Genomic DNA, 16,849 nt, shown 5'->3' on the forward strand with positions numbered 1-16,849 from the left:
ATGACTGTAAACAGTGGTCATATTTCTATGTCATCGAATATTTTTCTCCAACAGTGGCACTTGTTAGAAGCCCCAAGGAAAACTTAACAAGTATTCATGTCTGGGTTCCACCCTCAGGCAGATTTAATTGATCCAGGATGGGGTTGGTCCATGGGACTTTTAAGACTCCCCAGGGGGTTCCAATGTGCAGTCAAGCTGGAGCACTCCTTGCCACAGCCTCACTTTCCCATGGTGGGCTTGCATTTTCTTTACTGAAGGGATATGCTGTAATTTGACCAATTCCCTTCCTTGGACATTCAATTTGGTTCCATTTTTTTCAATATTAGAAACCAGGGGTTAGCAAACCTTTTCTGAAAAGGGCCGAATAATGTTTTAGCCTTTATAGGCTATAAGGCGTCTGGTTAACCCTGCCTTTGTAGCACGAAAGCAGCCACAGACAATGCATAAAAGAAGGAACATGGCTGTGTTCCAATAAAACTTTATTTACGAAAACAAGCAGTGGCCAATTTGGCCTCTGAGCTATAGTTTGCTGGCTCCTGCTATAAGCAGTGCTGTTGTGAGTATCTTCGAAACTACACCTTCTAGCATAAAATGACTATTTTCTTGGGATGGTGATACCGTTTACTTTTAGAAGTAACACCCCTTCCAAATAAAACTTGAACTAGAATTCATGTAAACAACAGGTAAGAGGGGCATCTTGTTAGTTACATATATTTTATAAATTCAAATGTACATTTTCTTTTTAAAAAGTCAGGGGTTGTAGATCATAGTTTTGGTTTTGTTTCTGATCAGCCCCAGCACCTGTGGCATTCAAGTCAAAGTTTTTAGAACCAACCAAATGTCTCTATGAAACCCTAGTGCTCCACAAGGAATACAGTTTGAAAACCATTGCAGTGTGATAAATTCTTGGAAATACAGCTGGTGGAAGGCCTGAACCATTTCAAAGAAGCTTATGGAGACTTCCCTGGCGGTTCAGTGGTTAAGACTTTGTCTTCCAATGCTGGGGGTGCAGGTTCCATCCCTGGTCAGGGAGCTGAGATCCCACATACCTTGCAGTCAAAAAACCAAAACATAAAACAGAATAAATATTGTAACAAATTCACTAAAGACTTTAAAAATGGCCCACATTAAAAAAATCTTAAAAAAAAAATGAAAGCAGCTTGTATATGTCATTTCAGCTGTCAAATGACCCAGAAGAAAGAGGGAAAAAAAGACATGTTTCTAATATTCAAACAGGTGTGAACAGCTTCCTGTTGTCCAATTGGCTTTGCAGGGTGAATGTTTTAGACACTGGTTCCTAGTGTGGTGTGAGTCACTTACTTCCCTTGTCTCATCCCCTTCAATGATTTGTAGAAGGTTCTCCAATGTTCTCCCATTGCACATGCTCATTATGGCTTTCAAAAACATCAATAAAATGATTATCTTATTCTCTTTTTTCTTCTAGTCTTACTGAGATATAATTGACACACAGCACTGCCTAAGTTTAAGGTGTACAGCATAATGATTTGATTTACATACAGCATGAAATGATTATCACAATAAGTTTAGTGAACATCCATCATCTCACATAGATACAAAAGAAAAAAACTTTCCTTGTGATGAGAACTCTTAGAATTTATCCTCTTAACAACTTTCAAGTGTAACATACAGCAGTGTTAATTATATTTATAGTGTACACTGCATCTTTAGAACTTCATTCTCTTTTTTTAAAATATTTGTTTTTTAATATTTTTTAATAGTGTGTGTGGGTTTGTTTTTTTTTTTTTAATATTTGCCAGGTCTTAGCTGTGGCATGTAGGATCTATTTTCTGACCAGAGATCATACTCAGGCCCCCAACATTGGAAATGTGGATTCTTAACCACTGGACCACCAGGCAAGTCCCCTCCCTGCCCACTCTTCAGCCTTCTCTCTCGACACTCCGCAGCGCTGTAGCCTCACCCCTGGGTCCCTGCGACCACAGCCCTGGGCTCCCTCGGGTTTCAAAGCCACAGTAGATGCTGCTTCCCCTGTAGATTGCTCTTTCTGCCCCTTTTGTCTGAATTTTCCCGTGTACATTTTCTGACTCAGTTCTGTCACTGTTCCCCTAGCACATCATACAGAACTGTGAGTGGCCAAGATCACTGTGCCCAGACAGTGGGAAGGGTTGGCTGACTCATGTGGGATGCTGTGGGGTTCTTCCACTTGACCCCAAAGCAGCCCTGGTCCTCCCCTTCTCTTCTCCACAGTCTGCGATATTCCCCACAGCATCTGAGCTAAACAGGGAACCACCGACTCCCTAGAGCCTTGTCATTAGGAGCTGGCATTTTGCTGCATTCCCCCTGTTGTGATGACTGGCATTGAAGCTGGTGCCAAATGGGCAACCCAGAAGGATCTTTCTCTTCCTTTTTTCCTTCCTCCAGGCTTGTTCTTTAGGCTTGAGAAGCCAGATGCTTTGGGGTTTAATTACACGCTGCAGTTAGAAGCACAGAATGTCAGAGCTGGAAAGGAAGAACCTTATTATAAATAATCACTGCCAGCATTTATTGAACACTTACTCTGTACCAGGCCTGTTTCCAGGCATTACCCCGCTTACCCTTCCCAACAATTCCAGGAGGCAGAAACCATTATCACCCCTATTCTGCAGGGAAGGAAGCAAAAGGTTTTTGGGAGATTAAAGGGCATTTCCCAAACTGTGCAAAGTGATACACAGTGGCCAAAAACAAAAGTTTATTCTGGTTTTTCCACAAGATGGTATGGAAAAGTCCAAATGAACTATTTGGCCAATCCGTACTAGTTGCTGGTGAGGAAAAAAGTATCCCATTGTTACACAGCACAACCTGGATCACCCTGGGAAAGTCACAATGCACATCAGTATTCTAAAGGCTCTGAGAAGTCCTGTAGTGAAGAAACCTGTTGGGATCAGTGTCACTTCTGTGGGTACCTCACTGGGACTGGTGATCCAGAATACACAGTTTGGGGAATGCAGATCTTACCCTTGCTTCATCTTACAAATGGGGTAAGAAAGGCCTAAGATGATGGCATCTGGTCCCATCACTTCATGGCAAATAGGTGGGGAAACAATGGAAACAGTGACAGACTCTATTTTCTTGGGCTCCAAAATCACTGCAGATGGTGACTACAGCCATGAAATTAAAAGACACTTGCTCCTTAGAAGAAAAGCTATGACCAACCTAGACAGCATGTTAAAAAGCAGAGACATTACTTTGCCGACAAAGGTCCATCTAGTCAAGGCTATGGTTTTTCCAGTAGTCATGGATGGATGTGAGAGTTGGACCATAAAGAAGGCTGAGTGCCAAAGAAGTGATACTTTTGAACTATGGTGTTGGAGAAGACTTGAGAATCCCTTGGACTGCAAGGAGATCCAACCAGTCCAAACTGTGCTGAGTGGTACACAGTAGTAAAAAAAAAAAAAAAAGTTTGTTCAGTTTTTTGTTAGTATCAATTGTCAGGTGGACCTATCTGAACTAAAATGTTTAAATCCAAAGGTATTTTACATTGTCACCAGTCCCTTCTTTCCAAAAAGGTTAATAAAGTGTTCCCTGCATATTATCAATTCTATCAAAACTATCAATCGAACTATCAAAACTGTCAGTCCTAAAGGAAATCAATCGTAAATATTCATTGGAAGGACTGATGCTGAAGCTGAAACTCCAATACTTTGGCTACCTGATGTGAAGAACTGACTCATTAGAAAAGGCCCTGATGCTGGGAAAGATTGAAAGCAGGAGGAGAAGGGGATGACAGAGGATGAGATGGTTGGATGGCATCACCAACTGAAAGGACATGAGTTTGAGCAAGTTCCAGAAGTTGGGGAAGATCAGAGAAGCCTGGCGTGCTGCAGTGCATGGGGTCACAAAGAGTCAGACATGACTGAGTGATTGAATGACATCAACAAGAAAGGCCCGGGTAATGCTTGAGGTACAGACCAGTCACAGATTTTGGGCCCCATGCTCTCTGCACATCCCTTCCAGGAAACAGAGAGTGGAGAAACGACAAACCATGACCCATCTGGCTCCACTTCCTGTTTTTATAAATACGGTTTTATTGAAAATGATCAGATTCAGCTCCCTTGATTTACAGAAGAGCCAATCAAAGCCCAGAGAGGATAACTGATTTGTCAAAGGTCACGCAGACAATTCAGTTCAGTTCAGTTCAGTCGCTCAGTCGTGTCCGACTCTTTGCAACCCCATGAATCACAGCACACCAGGCCTCCCTGTCCATCACCAAATCCCGGAGTTCACTCAAACTCATGTCCATCAAGTCGGTGATGCCATCCAGCCATCTCATTCTCTGTCGTCCCCTTCTCCTCCTGCCCCCAATCCTTCCCAGCATCAGACTCTTTTCCAGTGAGTCAGCTTGCCGCATGAGGTGGCCAAAGTATTGGAGTTTCAGCTTTAGCATCAACCGTGAACTTCCAGATGTTCAAACAGGTTTTAGAAAAGGCAGAGGCACCAGAGATCAAATTGCCAACATCCGCTGGATCATGCAGAAAGCAAGAGAGTTCCAGAAAAACATCTATTTCTGCTTCATTGACTATGCCAAAGCCTTTGTCTGTGTGGATCATGATAAACTGTGGAAAATTCTGAAAGAAATGGGAATACCGGACCACCTGACCTGCCTCTTGAGAAACCTGTATGCAGGTCAGGAAGCAACAGTCAGAACTATACATGGAACAACAGACTGGTTCCAAATAGGAAAAGGAGCTATGTCAAGGTTGTATATTGTCACCCTGCTTATTTAACTTATATGCATAGTACATCATGAGGAACGCTGGGCTGGAAGAAGCACGAGCTGGAATCAAGATTGCTGGGAGAAATATCAATAACCTCAGATATGCAGATGACGCAGACAATTAGGGGCAGAAATAGATTCTAGATCTAAAACCAGAAATAGATCTCCAAAGTCCAGGTATTCTCTGAAACACAAATCAGACAGGTGGCAGGAGGTGAAGTGTGAAGTTCCTGATACCTGTGACATCTGCTCACAAGTTCTCCACTGTACAGTACTTAAAAAATACTTCCCGCTTTCTGCTATGGCACCAACACCCCCTAAGGCATTTCTCTCACTGCTTTGGGCAAAGCCACCTTCGCAGGAACAGTCAGGCTCCTCTGTCCTCCACTCCGTGTGCATGAACAGAGTAGGGGCCAACCTCGAAATCTCTGGAGGGGCAAAGGCTGAACAGGGCAGTCCATGTTTATTTAAATTCTGTACCAGATGCAGGAAATCATTATTAACTTCCCCTTTGCCAATGTGAAACGTGAGATCATTTGGACAGGACCTGGGCATAAAGCAACCTTTGCCCACTCCAGGAAGTTTGCCAAATGAATGACTAGCATAAACAGGAGCCCCAGGGCAGCTGTTTGAAACCACTTCAGAAAATAAATTCCTTTCAAGGGTTCTTGGGCCTCCCTGAAACAAGCTATGGTACAAGGGTTACCTATCGAGATTTCGTGCATGTGTAGTCATGTAGCAATGTAAGAGGTGGACCATAAAAAGGCTGAACACCAAAGAATTGATTTCGAACTGTGGTGCTGGAGAAAACTCTTGAGAGCCCCTTGGACAGCAAGGAGATCCAACCAGTCAATATAAAGGAAATCAACCCTGAATATTCATTGGAAGGACTGATGCTGCAGCTGAAGCCCCAATACTTTGGTTACCAGATGCAAAGAGCCAACTCACTAGAAAAGACCCTGATGCTAGGAAAGATGGAAGGCAGGAGGAGAAGGAGAGGACAGAGGATGAGATGGTTGGATGGCATCCCTGACTCAATGGACATAGTTTGAGCAAGCTCCAGGAGGTACTGAAGGACTGGGAAGCCTGGTGTGCTGCAGTCCACGGGACTGCAAAGAGTCAGACACGACTGAGCAACTGAAGAACAGTATGTTCCTGTGTACAGCTGAATATGCAAATAAAGTCATTCTGACCTCTTCATTAAAATGCAGGGAGCACTTTACTATAAGGCTGACAATGTAAAATACCTTTGGATTTAAACATTTTAGTTTGAATAGGTCCACCTGGCAGGTGATACTAATTGGGGAGGTTTGATTAATCTCTGAATCTAGGGGAGGAGGTGTCTCACCAATCCTGGATGGCCAACGCAGGCCTGAGAGCTCAATGTTCATCTAGAAACAGCTGCGGGGACAACAGGGGCCTCTGGGTGGAGGTTCTTCCTGGGGCAGCCAGACTGCCCAGATGGCCTTTCCAGATCTGGGAGAGGCAGGCTTGTCACTGAGGTGGAGGGTAAAAATAGTGCTGTGTGGGAGGCAGCTGGGCCCAGAGGCACTGGCTTCCTGGTTCTAGGGCGGAAGACAGCCCGCAGACATGCACCTTCTTGGGCTCCTGAAGCCCCTCCCGAGTCCTGGGGCCTGGATGGGGGGCGAGCTCTTTATTCACCATTCGTCCCCTCGCCCTCCCTGCCCCGTGAGCAAACAAATCGCTGGAACTGGAATGAGCTTGGGCTGGTTTATAAGGTAGCTAAGTGCTGAAATTCTGGCTGTGCCAGTCACCAGCTCTGTGACCTCAGGCAAGAATTTCTCCTTTCTGAGCTTCCATTTTCTCATCTATCCACAGAGGCTCACGGTTTCTCTCGGTAAGGCTTGCTGTGAAGATTAAATAACAATTTCGACCCTGCAACCTCATTCTTCTGCCTCTCTCCCTTCCATCAGTTGCTTACCTTCCTGCACATGCTTTTTTTTTTTTCCTTTTTGACCTCACCTTGTGGCATGTAGGATCCTAGTTCCCCGACCAGAGATGGAATTCACACCCCCATGCGTTGGAAGCGTGGAGTCCTGACCACTAGAATGCAAGGGAAGTCCCTCCAGCACCTTCTTCAAGAGTGGCTCTGAGGCAAGCCAGCTGCACGTCATGAGGACACTCAAGCAGCCCCTCGGGAAGGTCTACACAGCTGGGAACTGAGCCTTCGAGACAACAGTTGTGTTGAGAAATCATGTTAGAAGTCAATCCTCTACCCACCACCATGGAGCTTTTATGTGACCCCAGCCAACCCCTTGACTACAACCTCATGAGAGACCCCAACCCAGACCCACTCAGCTAAGCAGCTTCTGGTTTCCTGGACCTCAGAAACTATTGCGAGATAAGAAATATTTGCTAAATTTGAGGGTGATTTGTGATGCAGAGATAAATAACGTACTTACCTTTCAGGGTTACTGTATGAATTTAAGAGTTAATGCAGGGCTGCCCTAGTGAGTGGCTCAGTGGTAAAGAATCCACCTGCCAATGCAGGATCCCTGATCTGGGGAGATCCCACATGCCACGGAGCAACAAGACCTGAGCCCCACAACTACTGAAGCCCATGCACCTAGAGCCTGTGCTCTGCAACAAGAGAAGTCACCGCAATGAGAAGCCCAAGTTCCACAGCTGCAGAGTAGGCCCTGCTCACTGCACCAAGAGGAAAAAAAGCCCGTGCAGCAATGAAGACCCAGCACAGCCAAAAATTAATTAATTAATAATAAAAAGAATTGAGGGCCCCAAAGAGCTTTAAAAAAACATATAGTTAATGCAAGGAATTACCTGGTGGTCCAGTGGTTAGAAGTCTGAGGTTTCACTGCAAGGGCACAGGTTCAGTCCCTGGTCAGGGAACTAACATCCCACAAACTGCATGGTGTGGTTTTAAAAAAAAAAACAAAAACAATCAAATGGCAACCAGACTTTCTGGGACCAGTGCCTCCAGAAAGGGCAGAAGGAAGAAGCAGAAGGAGGGAGTACCTGGCTGGGTCCAGGCTAGGTAGGTCCCCACTCCTGAACTCTGGGGAGGAGTCTGACACACTGAATATACAGACAATGGCCAGACTGTATATAAAAACAGCGCTCTGATGCACTACCTATATCAACAGCCCAGGAAGCCAAACCACAACCCTTGTAGCAACCAGCCCCAAACAGCCAGACATTGATCAATGACAAGTTTCTCTAATTTTGCCCCCATTTTCAATATAGTACAAATTGGAGAAAGTTAAATATGCTCCCCTAACCAATCACATGGGACACCCCCCGTCTAGTCTGCCCACCAACACATTTTCCAAGGCATCAGTCTCCAATCAGGGCATATATGAAGCCTACCATTCCCCCTGCCTGCACTGTAAAGCTTTCCCACTCCTCTGCCTACCTTTGTGTGTCTGTCAAACTCGAGTAAATATGGCTGACTCCCTTGCTATAGCAAACTCTGGAAAAATAGACTTTGCTCATTCTCCTTTGGGTGATCTTTGCCTATTTCCACAAGACCAAGTTCTCTCTCTCCCTTCCTCCTCCCAGGTCATAAACAACATTTTTCTCTCCCACCAGGTGTCCAGAGAAAGCTGCTCAGGAATGATGGGGGACAGTTACAACTGAGTGTAGCTTTGGATGTGGTATATAAACACAATGGAATATTACTCAGCCATCAAAAAGAATGAAATAATTCCATTTGCAGCAACATGGATTGATCTAGAGATTATGATATGATATCTATGACATCCCTTATATATGGAATCTAAAAAGAAATGATACAAATGAACTTACAGACAAAAAAGAAACAGACTCACAGACTTTGTGAAGGAGCTTATGATCGCAGAGTGGGAGAAAGATGGGGAAAGGATAGTAAGGAGTTTGGGATGGACACGAACACGCTGCTATATTTAAAATGGATAACTGTATAGCACATGGAACTCTGCTCAATGTTATGTGACAGCCTGGATGGGAGGGGAGTTTAGGGGAGAATGGATACGTGTAACTGTATGGCTGAGTCCCTTCGTTGTTCACCTGAAACTATCACATTAGCAGACGCAAACTATTATATAGAGGATGACTAAACAAAAAGGTCCTACTGTATAGCACAGGGAACTCTAATCAACATTCTGTGACAAACCATAATGTAAATGAATATGAAAAAGAATATATTATATATATATGTAGAGCTGAGTCACTTTGCTGTACAGAAGAAATTAACACAACATTGTAAATCAACTAATTTCAATAAAATTAAAAAAAGAAGAGTGTAGCTTTGGAACAGGATAGATCTAGGCTCAAATTGTGACTCTGATGCTTAACTAGTTGTGTGGGTTTAAGTAAGTCAACCACTTTGAGCCTCTATGTCCTCACGCCAAGGATACATTCACTGTAAGAATTCAGTGAGGGACTCCCTGGAGGTCCAGTGGTTAAGGCTCTGTGCTTCCACTGCATGGGGCATGGGTTTGATCCCTGGTTGGGGAACTAAGATCCCACATACATGCTGAACGGTGTGGTTCCAAAAAAAAAAAAAATACTCATTGAGGTAATATATTTGATGCACTGAGCATACAATAGGTGCTTAATAAAGGAAAGGTCGGACTTCGTAGATGGCATAAGTGGTAAAGAATCCGCCTGCCAATACAGGAGACAGACACAGTTTCAATCCCTGGGTCGGGAAGATTCCCCTGGAGGAGGAAATGGCAACCCACTCCAGTATTTCTCACCTGGAAAATTCCATGGACAGAGGAGCCTGATGGGCTGCAGTCCATGGGGTTGCAAAGAGTCAGACACGACTGAGGATACACAGAAAAGGCCAGCCATCAGCCTCCTCAAAGCCTCTTCCTGAAGTAGGCAGGACCCTGTACCCCACCTTTACTTACCCTCCCCACCTTTCTGCGCATCTGGCAGCTTGGCTGGATGGAGTCTGTCATGGGCTAAGCCCAGGGTACATCAAAGCTCAGTGGTTTGTCTCAGCAGGTTGGACAAAGGGCATAAGAGTATTTCTCTAAAGAAATCCAACTGGTCAAAAGCAGAAGAGAAAGTGTCCAGGCCAGATACCATTCTCATTCTGCTCTGTCCTGGCCCTGAGGGGTAGTCAGGGCAGGGAGACTCCTGCCCAGAAAACTCTGAGTGCCCTTGTGCCTGGCTGTGTTCCTAGGACTGAGGAGGTGATCTGGGTCTTTCTCTAATTTCTCCTCTATGTGTGTGTATGTGTATCTGGGCATATGTGTCAGTTTCATTTTTAAAATGAAAAATTCAATAGCTTCGCAGGACACAGACACACAAATTAGTGTTCTGCTAATAATGAGGGGGTGACTCTGAGAAGCTAACCTGCTGGAGACAGCCTGAATCCCCTCCCTCCAATTTGCCAGGCTCTTTCTTTCCGTCCACGTTTCTCTCCTTCTCCTGCCATCCCTGGAATCCAAGCCTCCAGCCAGCCATCTTTTGCCTAGACTGTTGCAACAAGTCCTAAATGCTTTCCGTTTTTCCTTTTGATTCAACAACCAAAGAATACAAGGGTGAGAAATTATCCCCTATCCCCTGAATTCACACAATGATTTTTAAAATATTGACAATGACCAAGGCTGGGAGCAATGCATTCTTTCTCCCAGTGGAAGGCTGGAGTGGAAACTGGTACATTTCTGGAGGGCAATTTAGTCAGATGTAATTTACTGATTCTGCAGGTCCATTTTCCCAAAATATGATAGAAATAAAAAATTACAGGACCTGTACAAAGATTTCTTACCAAGTTCCTTATGGTAATATTGTTTCTGATGAAAGAGAAAGAAAAAAGAAAGAGGGAGAAAAAAAAAAGAAAGAACAGAAACAAATCAAATATCCAAAAATAGAGACTTTGGTTCAATAAATTGTAACAGTATAACAATCTATACTTTGAAACACAATTCCTTCTCTGAAAATGATGTCGCAGACCAGTAATTCTCAAAGTAAGTCCAGGAAGAGCAGAAAGAGCATTTGTTTGAAATGCACAGATTTACTGATTCGGAAACTCTGGGTTGGGCCCAGGAATCTGGGTTTTAACAAGTTCCTGTTGTAGATGAATATTCTTTACTACGAAAGAATAAACTGGTAAATGACAAAGGATTACAAAACAGCATGTACAAAACAGTATGTATGAACAGTGCATCCTTATTCTGAATATATATATAGAAACACATAGAAAAAGGCCAGGAAGATTTTGAAGCAAGGCGGTAACAGGGACACTCCCTGGGTAGTAGGATTATGAGTTTTTAGATATTTTTCGTTTTCCGAATGTGTACTTTCTAACTAGTTTACAGTAATGTGGCTTTGTAAAAAGAAATAAAGAAAAAACGCAATAACCTATTTTTAAGTTAAGAAAAACCACGTGGGGAGGGGTGGGGACGAGGTGGGAAGGAGGCCGAGAGTAGTCCTCATATTTATGGTGGGGGCGAGGCTGGGACGACCTGCGTCGGGGCAGTGGGGTTCGGCAGCCACCCACGGCCACGGCCCAGTGAGGGGGGATGGGGGATACGGCGCAGAGGAAAGGAAAGGCCGCGCTGCGGGGAGAGGATGGGGTGGGGGTGCGATTCTCTGCAACTCCTCTGACATCTGGGAAGGCTTACCATGACCTCAGTAAAGAGCGGAGAAGAGATTTAGGGCAGACTTCAGGAAGAACTTAACTGCAGAGAGCATCAAATCCCAGAAGGGGCTCCTTGGGGCGATTTTTCCCGGCTGGAACAGACCAAGGATGCCTTGAGGGTGTCGAGCTTCGCCGACTGAGGGCGGGGCTGCCCTGATCTCCCGACCCCTTCCAACCTTGGGACCCAGGCGGAGATGCGATCGCTGCGGGATCTCCCACCTCCCCGAGGATGCGGCCGGGCCTGGGGGAGCTGGGGGGGAAGGAAGGAAGGAGAGGGGGCGGGGCCGTTGCTAGGGGAGGGGCGGCTGGGCGGGCGCCGAGCGCAGTCGGTGCCTGGAGGCGCGCTGGGCTCTGCGGCTCCTGCTCGCGCGAAGCCTGTTGCTCGCCTCTCCGGGCCGCCGCTTCCCGCCAGGTGCCCCGGGGCCGGCGGCCGGAGCGGGTGAGACACACCGGCAGGCCCCCGCCCTCTCCCTCTCCCCGCGCACTGGTGGACCCGGGCTTCTCCTAGAGCGCCGCCGCCGGAGAGCCTTCCGGTGCGCCCCGGACCGCGCGCCGAGACCCCCCCGGGCGCCGAGCGGCGATGAACTCGACCTTCCTGAACCACAGCGGCCTGGAGACAGCGGGTGGCTTGGGCGGCGGCGGCGGCGGGGCTGCGCTGGGGAACCGCAGCCACGGGCTGGGCACGTGGCTGGGCTGCTGCCCCGGGGGCGCGCCGCTGTCCGCCAGCGACGGGGTCCCCGCGGGGCTGGCGCCGGACGAGCGCAGCCTGTGGGTGTCGCGCGTGGCGCAGATCGCCGTGCTCTGCGTGCTGTCGCTCACCGTGGTCTTCGGCGTCTTCTTCCTGGGCTGCAACCTGCTCATCAAGTCCGAGAGCATGATTAACTTTCTGATGCAGGAGCGCCGGCCTTCCAAAGACGTGGGCGCTGCCATCCTGGGGCTGTACTGAGCGCCGCCTCTGCCCGCCCTGTCAGCGCGCTGGAAGAAGACCGAGGAGAGCCCAGGACCCTAGATCCTCCTTCCCGAGCTCTGCTGCCGCCTCCAGGAGGGCAGCTCGAGGGTCTCTCCCGACCCCTCGCCCGCAAAGCGCCACGCGGCGCCAGCCCCCAGGACACTGCAGGACTCCAGGCGGCGGCGCGGGAAGAGACTTCCACACCAGACTGCGTGCGGTCCAGCCTTGGTGGGCGGGATGGGGGTTCTTAAACGTTTTGTTTTGTTTTTTTAAGTTCTCGGCAGGGTGGTGGGAGAGGCTGTGGGAAGCAGCTTGGGGCTGAGGTCACTCGCGTGGGAATTTTGTGTGTATGTAGGTGGGGTGGAGTGGGGGCCAGTTCCGAGCAGCATGGCGAGGTGGGGGGGAGTGCAGTTGTGGATGAATCTGAGTCACTGAGCTTGTTGGGTTTGTTAGCCTGATTTCACATTTGAGAAGAGATCTTATAATAAAGCTACAGCCGTCGGGGGCTTCCTCTGTGGGGTGTTGTGTGTATGCTGAGGCGTTTGTTGCAGGCGGGGGCGGTGTGTAACCTAGGAGCCAGCACGTTAAGCAGGTCACAGAAGGCCTGGGCCCCCGGACTGGGCAGCTATGGGGGATGGTCAAGGTCTCCTGAGACCCTACTCCAAAGCTGGGAAGAGGGGGGAAAGTGCCCATTTTCTACTGCTGTCAGCCCGGGGAAGGCAGGTCCTGCAAGGACGGCTGGACAGCTGGTGAGGTAAATTAAATCATTGGGAAATTTGAATCTATTCTGTGAGATGGAAAAAATAAATAAATCAGCGACTTTAATTCAAAAGGGAGAAAATAGCAAAAACAATACACCAGGAGAGTGGACAATTGAAATGTAATTGGGGTGTGGGGAGAGGTCTAGATGGAGGTGAAATTTTCACGATAGGGCCAAAAGCCCCAGCTCAGGGCTTGTTTGACTCACTCTTGTAGAGGGTAGGTGAGCAGATTCTGAAGATTTGCCTTTGCAGTGTGGGGAGAAAGGGTGTGGGGGAAGGGGGATGTGAGCTTGGGAGAGGGTGTTGTGGTTTAAGGACCCAGGATGTTTACTTATTAAAATTTTTTTGGCTGCAGCCCTTGGCATGTGGGGGGGAGACCATGATTCCCCCCACCAGGGATTGAACCCACACCGCCTGCACTGGAAGGTGGAGTCTTAACCACTGAACCACTGGTGAAATCCACACCCAGGACATTTAAAATGGAGCAAATGGCCTCCAATGCACCTGGGTTTGGGGAATTTGGAAACTGCCATTATGAGATTTCCCCTGCTGCCCAGAACCCTGGCATCTCTTATAGGTGCAGAATTTCCATAAAGCCACGTTAAGCAGTTAGAACTTTGGCACTCACTGGCCAAGGGGGAATGAGTGGCTCTACTGTCTGCAAGTGTCTGGTCTGGGGAAGAACTGAGCCTGGGGTCAGGGGGGACAGAAGGAGAGAACGCTGGGCTTTGTGGCCCATGTATCCCCCTGAACCCTAGTGCCAGCCCAACTCAGGCACCCTGGTGCTTGGAAGATTTGAGGGGAGTGCTCTAGTTGATTTCTCTCTCTCTTCTCCCTTCCACCATGTGTGGAGGTAAAGATGGGTGAGATGGAAGGGGACTGAAGCCTTACTTGGCTTTAGGAAGAAATGTATAAGGCACAACTGAAGCAACTTAGCATACACACACGTACAGGGCACACTAACTCATGTCTTCAATACTAGTTCCATACGAGGTTGGGGGAGAGCAGGGTATCTCAACAGAAGCGTAGATGCTCACTGATTATGAAGGACCCAGTATCTTCCTGGTTCCTGAGCCCTCCTGTGTAAACAGAGTCATCAACATCAGCCTGTGTCACCTTCCCACCCACCCCCACCCCACCACCCCAATCTCAGACCTGGGAGAGTTCAAGTTCATCCAATTAGGCCAGTCCAGTAGAGGCTAGGGGCCAGAAACTATTTATAAAGGATAGTTTATAAATAGTTGTGATCCATACTTTTGGATGGATCAAATTTGGATGGCTCCATTTGATCCACAGTGTGGAGAATGTTCTGTTGATGGCTTGGGGTGATTTGCAGGCCTGATCTGGGGAGAGCAGCCTTGAGTAACGGGGGCAACCTGAGTATGTAGCTTTGTGTAGCACAGGTGCCTGGAGCCCAGGGTGGCGAGATGGCCTGGAGAATGTGGTTCAGAGAGCTGCAGGCATTCACGGAAAACCCAAATGACCGGAAAATGGTAGTTTCGGGAGGGACGCTGAAACTTAGTTTTCTGGCTGACCGAGTTGGAGCGAACAACTACGAGAACGTCCCTCTGATGAAATGGATCTACGACTGGGGCAAGAGGAGGGGATTTAAGAGTTACGTTTCCTGAATTTGCTGAAAAAGGAAAGCCTCAGTGGGGAAGCTTTGCAGGATTTTCTCACTGTAAAGAAGAAAAAGGACAACGAGGATGTGCCTACCAACATGCCTGTTTGTGCCCTCCATGACCAGCATGCCCCCGTGTGCAAGAAGGGACACACAAAGCCAGGCTCAAGCCCCAAAGAGGAAAACAGCAAGTGTGAGTGGGGTCCTGGGAAGGAGTGGAGCGTAAGAGCTCATTTTTTGTCCATCTCAGTTCTCCCGAAGCCCTGATGTCCTGCAGTGTGTTTACCAGAGTTGTCTTATATAAACCTCGGGGGCGGGTACACTTAGTTACGTAAGAGGAAGCATCATGCTCTGGGGAAAAAGCAGGAGTAGATCAGAATCCTGAGGCTGGGGTGTGGGGTGCTGAATCGAGAAGGGGTCTAGTTCTCCAATGCCCTCCCCCTACTCCCCATTGCTGGGCAGGGAAAGATCTTCCAACAAAGGCTGCCCAGGTTTGAAGGGCCAGGTCTCTGGGGATCCTGGGTTCAGAAAAGAAGTCCTGGACTGTTCTTTGCCATCCTAGTCACCCTGCTTCCTAGCCCCGTGACTCTGGGGAAGTAACTCAACCTCTCTGTCCCTTAGTTTTCCTTAGTTTCCTCTGTGCCTTAGCTTCCATTTGCAAAGTGGAAGCCACGGACTTCCCTGGTGGTCCAGTGGTTAAGAGTTTGCCTGCCAATGCAGAGGGACACGTGTTCCATCCCTGGTCTGGGAAGATTCCATGTGCCTCCGGGTAGTTCGGCCCGTGTGCTCCAACTACTGAAGCCCACACACCCTAGAGCCCAGGCTTGGCAACAAGAGAAGCCACTGTAGCGAGAAGCCTGCACACCGCAATTGGAGAGTAGCCTCTGCTCGGTGCAACTAGAGAAAGCCCACGGGCAGCAGTGAAGACCCAGCGCAGCCAAAAATAAATAATGAATAAACATAAAATGGAAGCCATAGAGCCCATAACTCCCATGAGATGATGAGTTTAGGTAGCCAACATTGTGCCTAGCATGGAATAAACAGCAAACAACCAGTCCATTCTAAAGGAGATCAATCCTGGATGTTCATTGGAGGGACTGATGCTAAAGCTGACACTGCAATACGTTGGCCACCTCATGCGACGAGTTGACTCACTGGAAAAGACTCTGATGCTGGGAAAGGTTGGGGGCGGGAGGCGACGGGGACGACCGAGAATGAGATGGCTGGATGGCATCGCCGACTCTGTGGACATGAGTTTGAGTGTACTCCGGGAGTTGGTGATGGACAGGGAGGCCTGGCGTGCTGTGATTCATGGGGTCGTGGAGAGTCGGACACGACTGAGCGACTGAACTGAACTGAACTGAAAGATAATTACTGTGACTGTCGTGATTTTTCTTTAGGGTATGAACGCTTCCCCAGCAAGATATATTTGGTTCTCTGAAAAGGGATCCTGGACAGAAATCCAGTAACTTATATCTGCAATGTAATTTGTTGTTTTCAAAGCACTCTCATAAGCAGGATAAAAACAATGTGTATCACATGTCTAGCCTGCAGAGCGAGAACTGAGCGCCCACCCCAGAGAGGACGATTTCATCACTGCTCCCATTTTGCATGCTCTTGTTTGCTGTCCACAATAGCGTGGGGAGTAACAGCAGACACTCTCCCGTGTGCCAATTTAAGGAGAGGAAACTAAGGTTCTGTTTAAGGGCCTTGCCCCAGTTCATCCTTTGTACCCATGTCTACTGGGAATCTCCGGGGCCAGATACTGTGCAGGCACCAGGGTGAGCAAGGGGATGGCAGAGCTGGAGTCTAGCCTGGCCTGCAGCCCCGGAAGCCCCAGATTCTTGCCGCGCTCCTCAGGGCAGCTAGCCCTCGTGTACTAAGCTAAGGGTCTCGGGGATGAGGTCAAACCATTCACTTTCCTCCTTCCTTTGAGCCAGGACTGGAATATTTGGGGTCAGTTATGCCCTCACTAGTAAGAGAGGTCCCCTGGAGTGGGAGACAGTAGGAAGGGCTTACATCACAGCATCCACTTATTTTCCCACTTGTTTGTCTGAATCGCATTCACACAGAGCCAGGCTGGGCTGGCTTCCAGGAGTTGCCCTGCCTGATCTCTCCCGAGACACCCACTCGGCAGCAGACCAAGAGCAATCTGGAGTGTTAGGGAGGTTTTGAA

General features: G+C 48.0%; 2 protein-coding genes across 2 annotated transcripts in view; one reads left to right on the top strand and one right to left on the bottom strand.

Moving 5' to 3' along the window:
• Nucleotides 1-10,136, bottom strand: part of LYZL6 (lysozyme like 6) — a 28,910-nt gene extending 18,774 nt beyond the window's left edge. The window contains exon 1 of the mRNA XM_055397684.2: nucleotides 10,055-10,136. Coding sequence (XP_055253659.2) covers nucleotides 10,055-10,136 — 82 coding nt within the window. The remainder of the gene's footprint in view (nucleotides 1-10,054) is intronic.
• Nucleotides 10,137-11,680: 1,544 nt separating this feature from the next.
• RPRML (reprimo like) lies at nucleotides 11,681-12,646 on the top strand. The gene has a single exon (XM_055397697.2). The coding sequence runs from the start codon at nucleotides 11,923-11,925 to the stop codon at nucleotides 12,286-12,288; it is 366 nt and encodes a 121-aa protein (XP_055253672.1). The 5' UTR covers nucleotides 11,681-11,922; the 3' UTR covers nucleotides 12,289-12,646.
• Nucleotides 12,647-16,849: the final 4,203 nt, after the last annotated feature.

The sequence above is a fragment of the Moschus berezovskii genome, chromosome 20 (assembly GCF_049115385.1).
Source record: "Moschus berezovskii isolate FMDL1 chromosome 20, NW_MosBer_1.0, whole genome shotgun sequence".
Lineage (NCBI taxonomy): Eukaryota > Metazoa > Chordata > Mammalia > Artiodactyla > Moschidae > Moschus > Moschus berezovskii.

Coding starts and splice junctions, on each gene's coding strand:
- RPRML (XM_055397697.2), top strand. CDS start 11,923: ATGAACTCGACCTTCCTGAACCACAGCGGCCTGGAGACAGCGGGTGGC.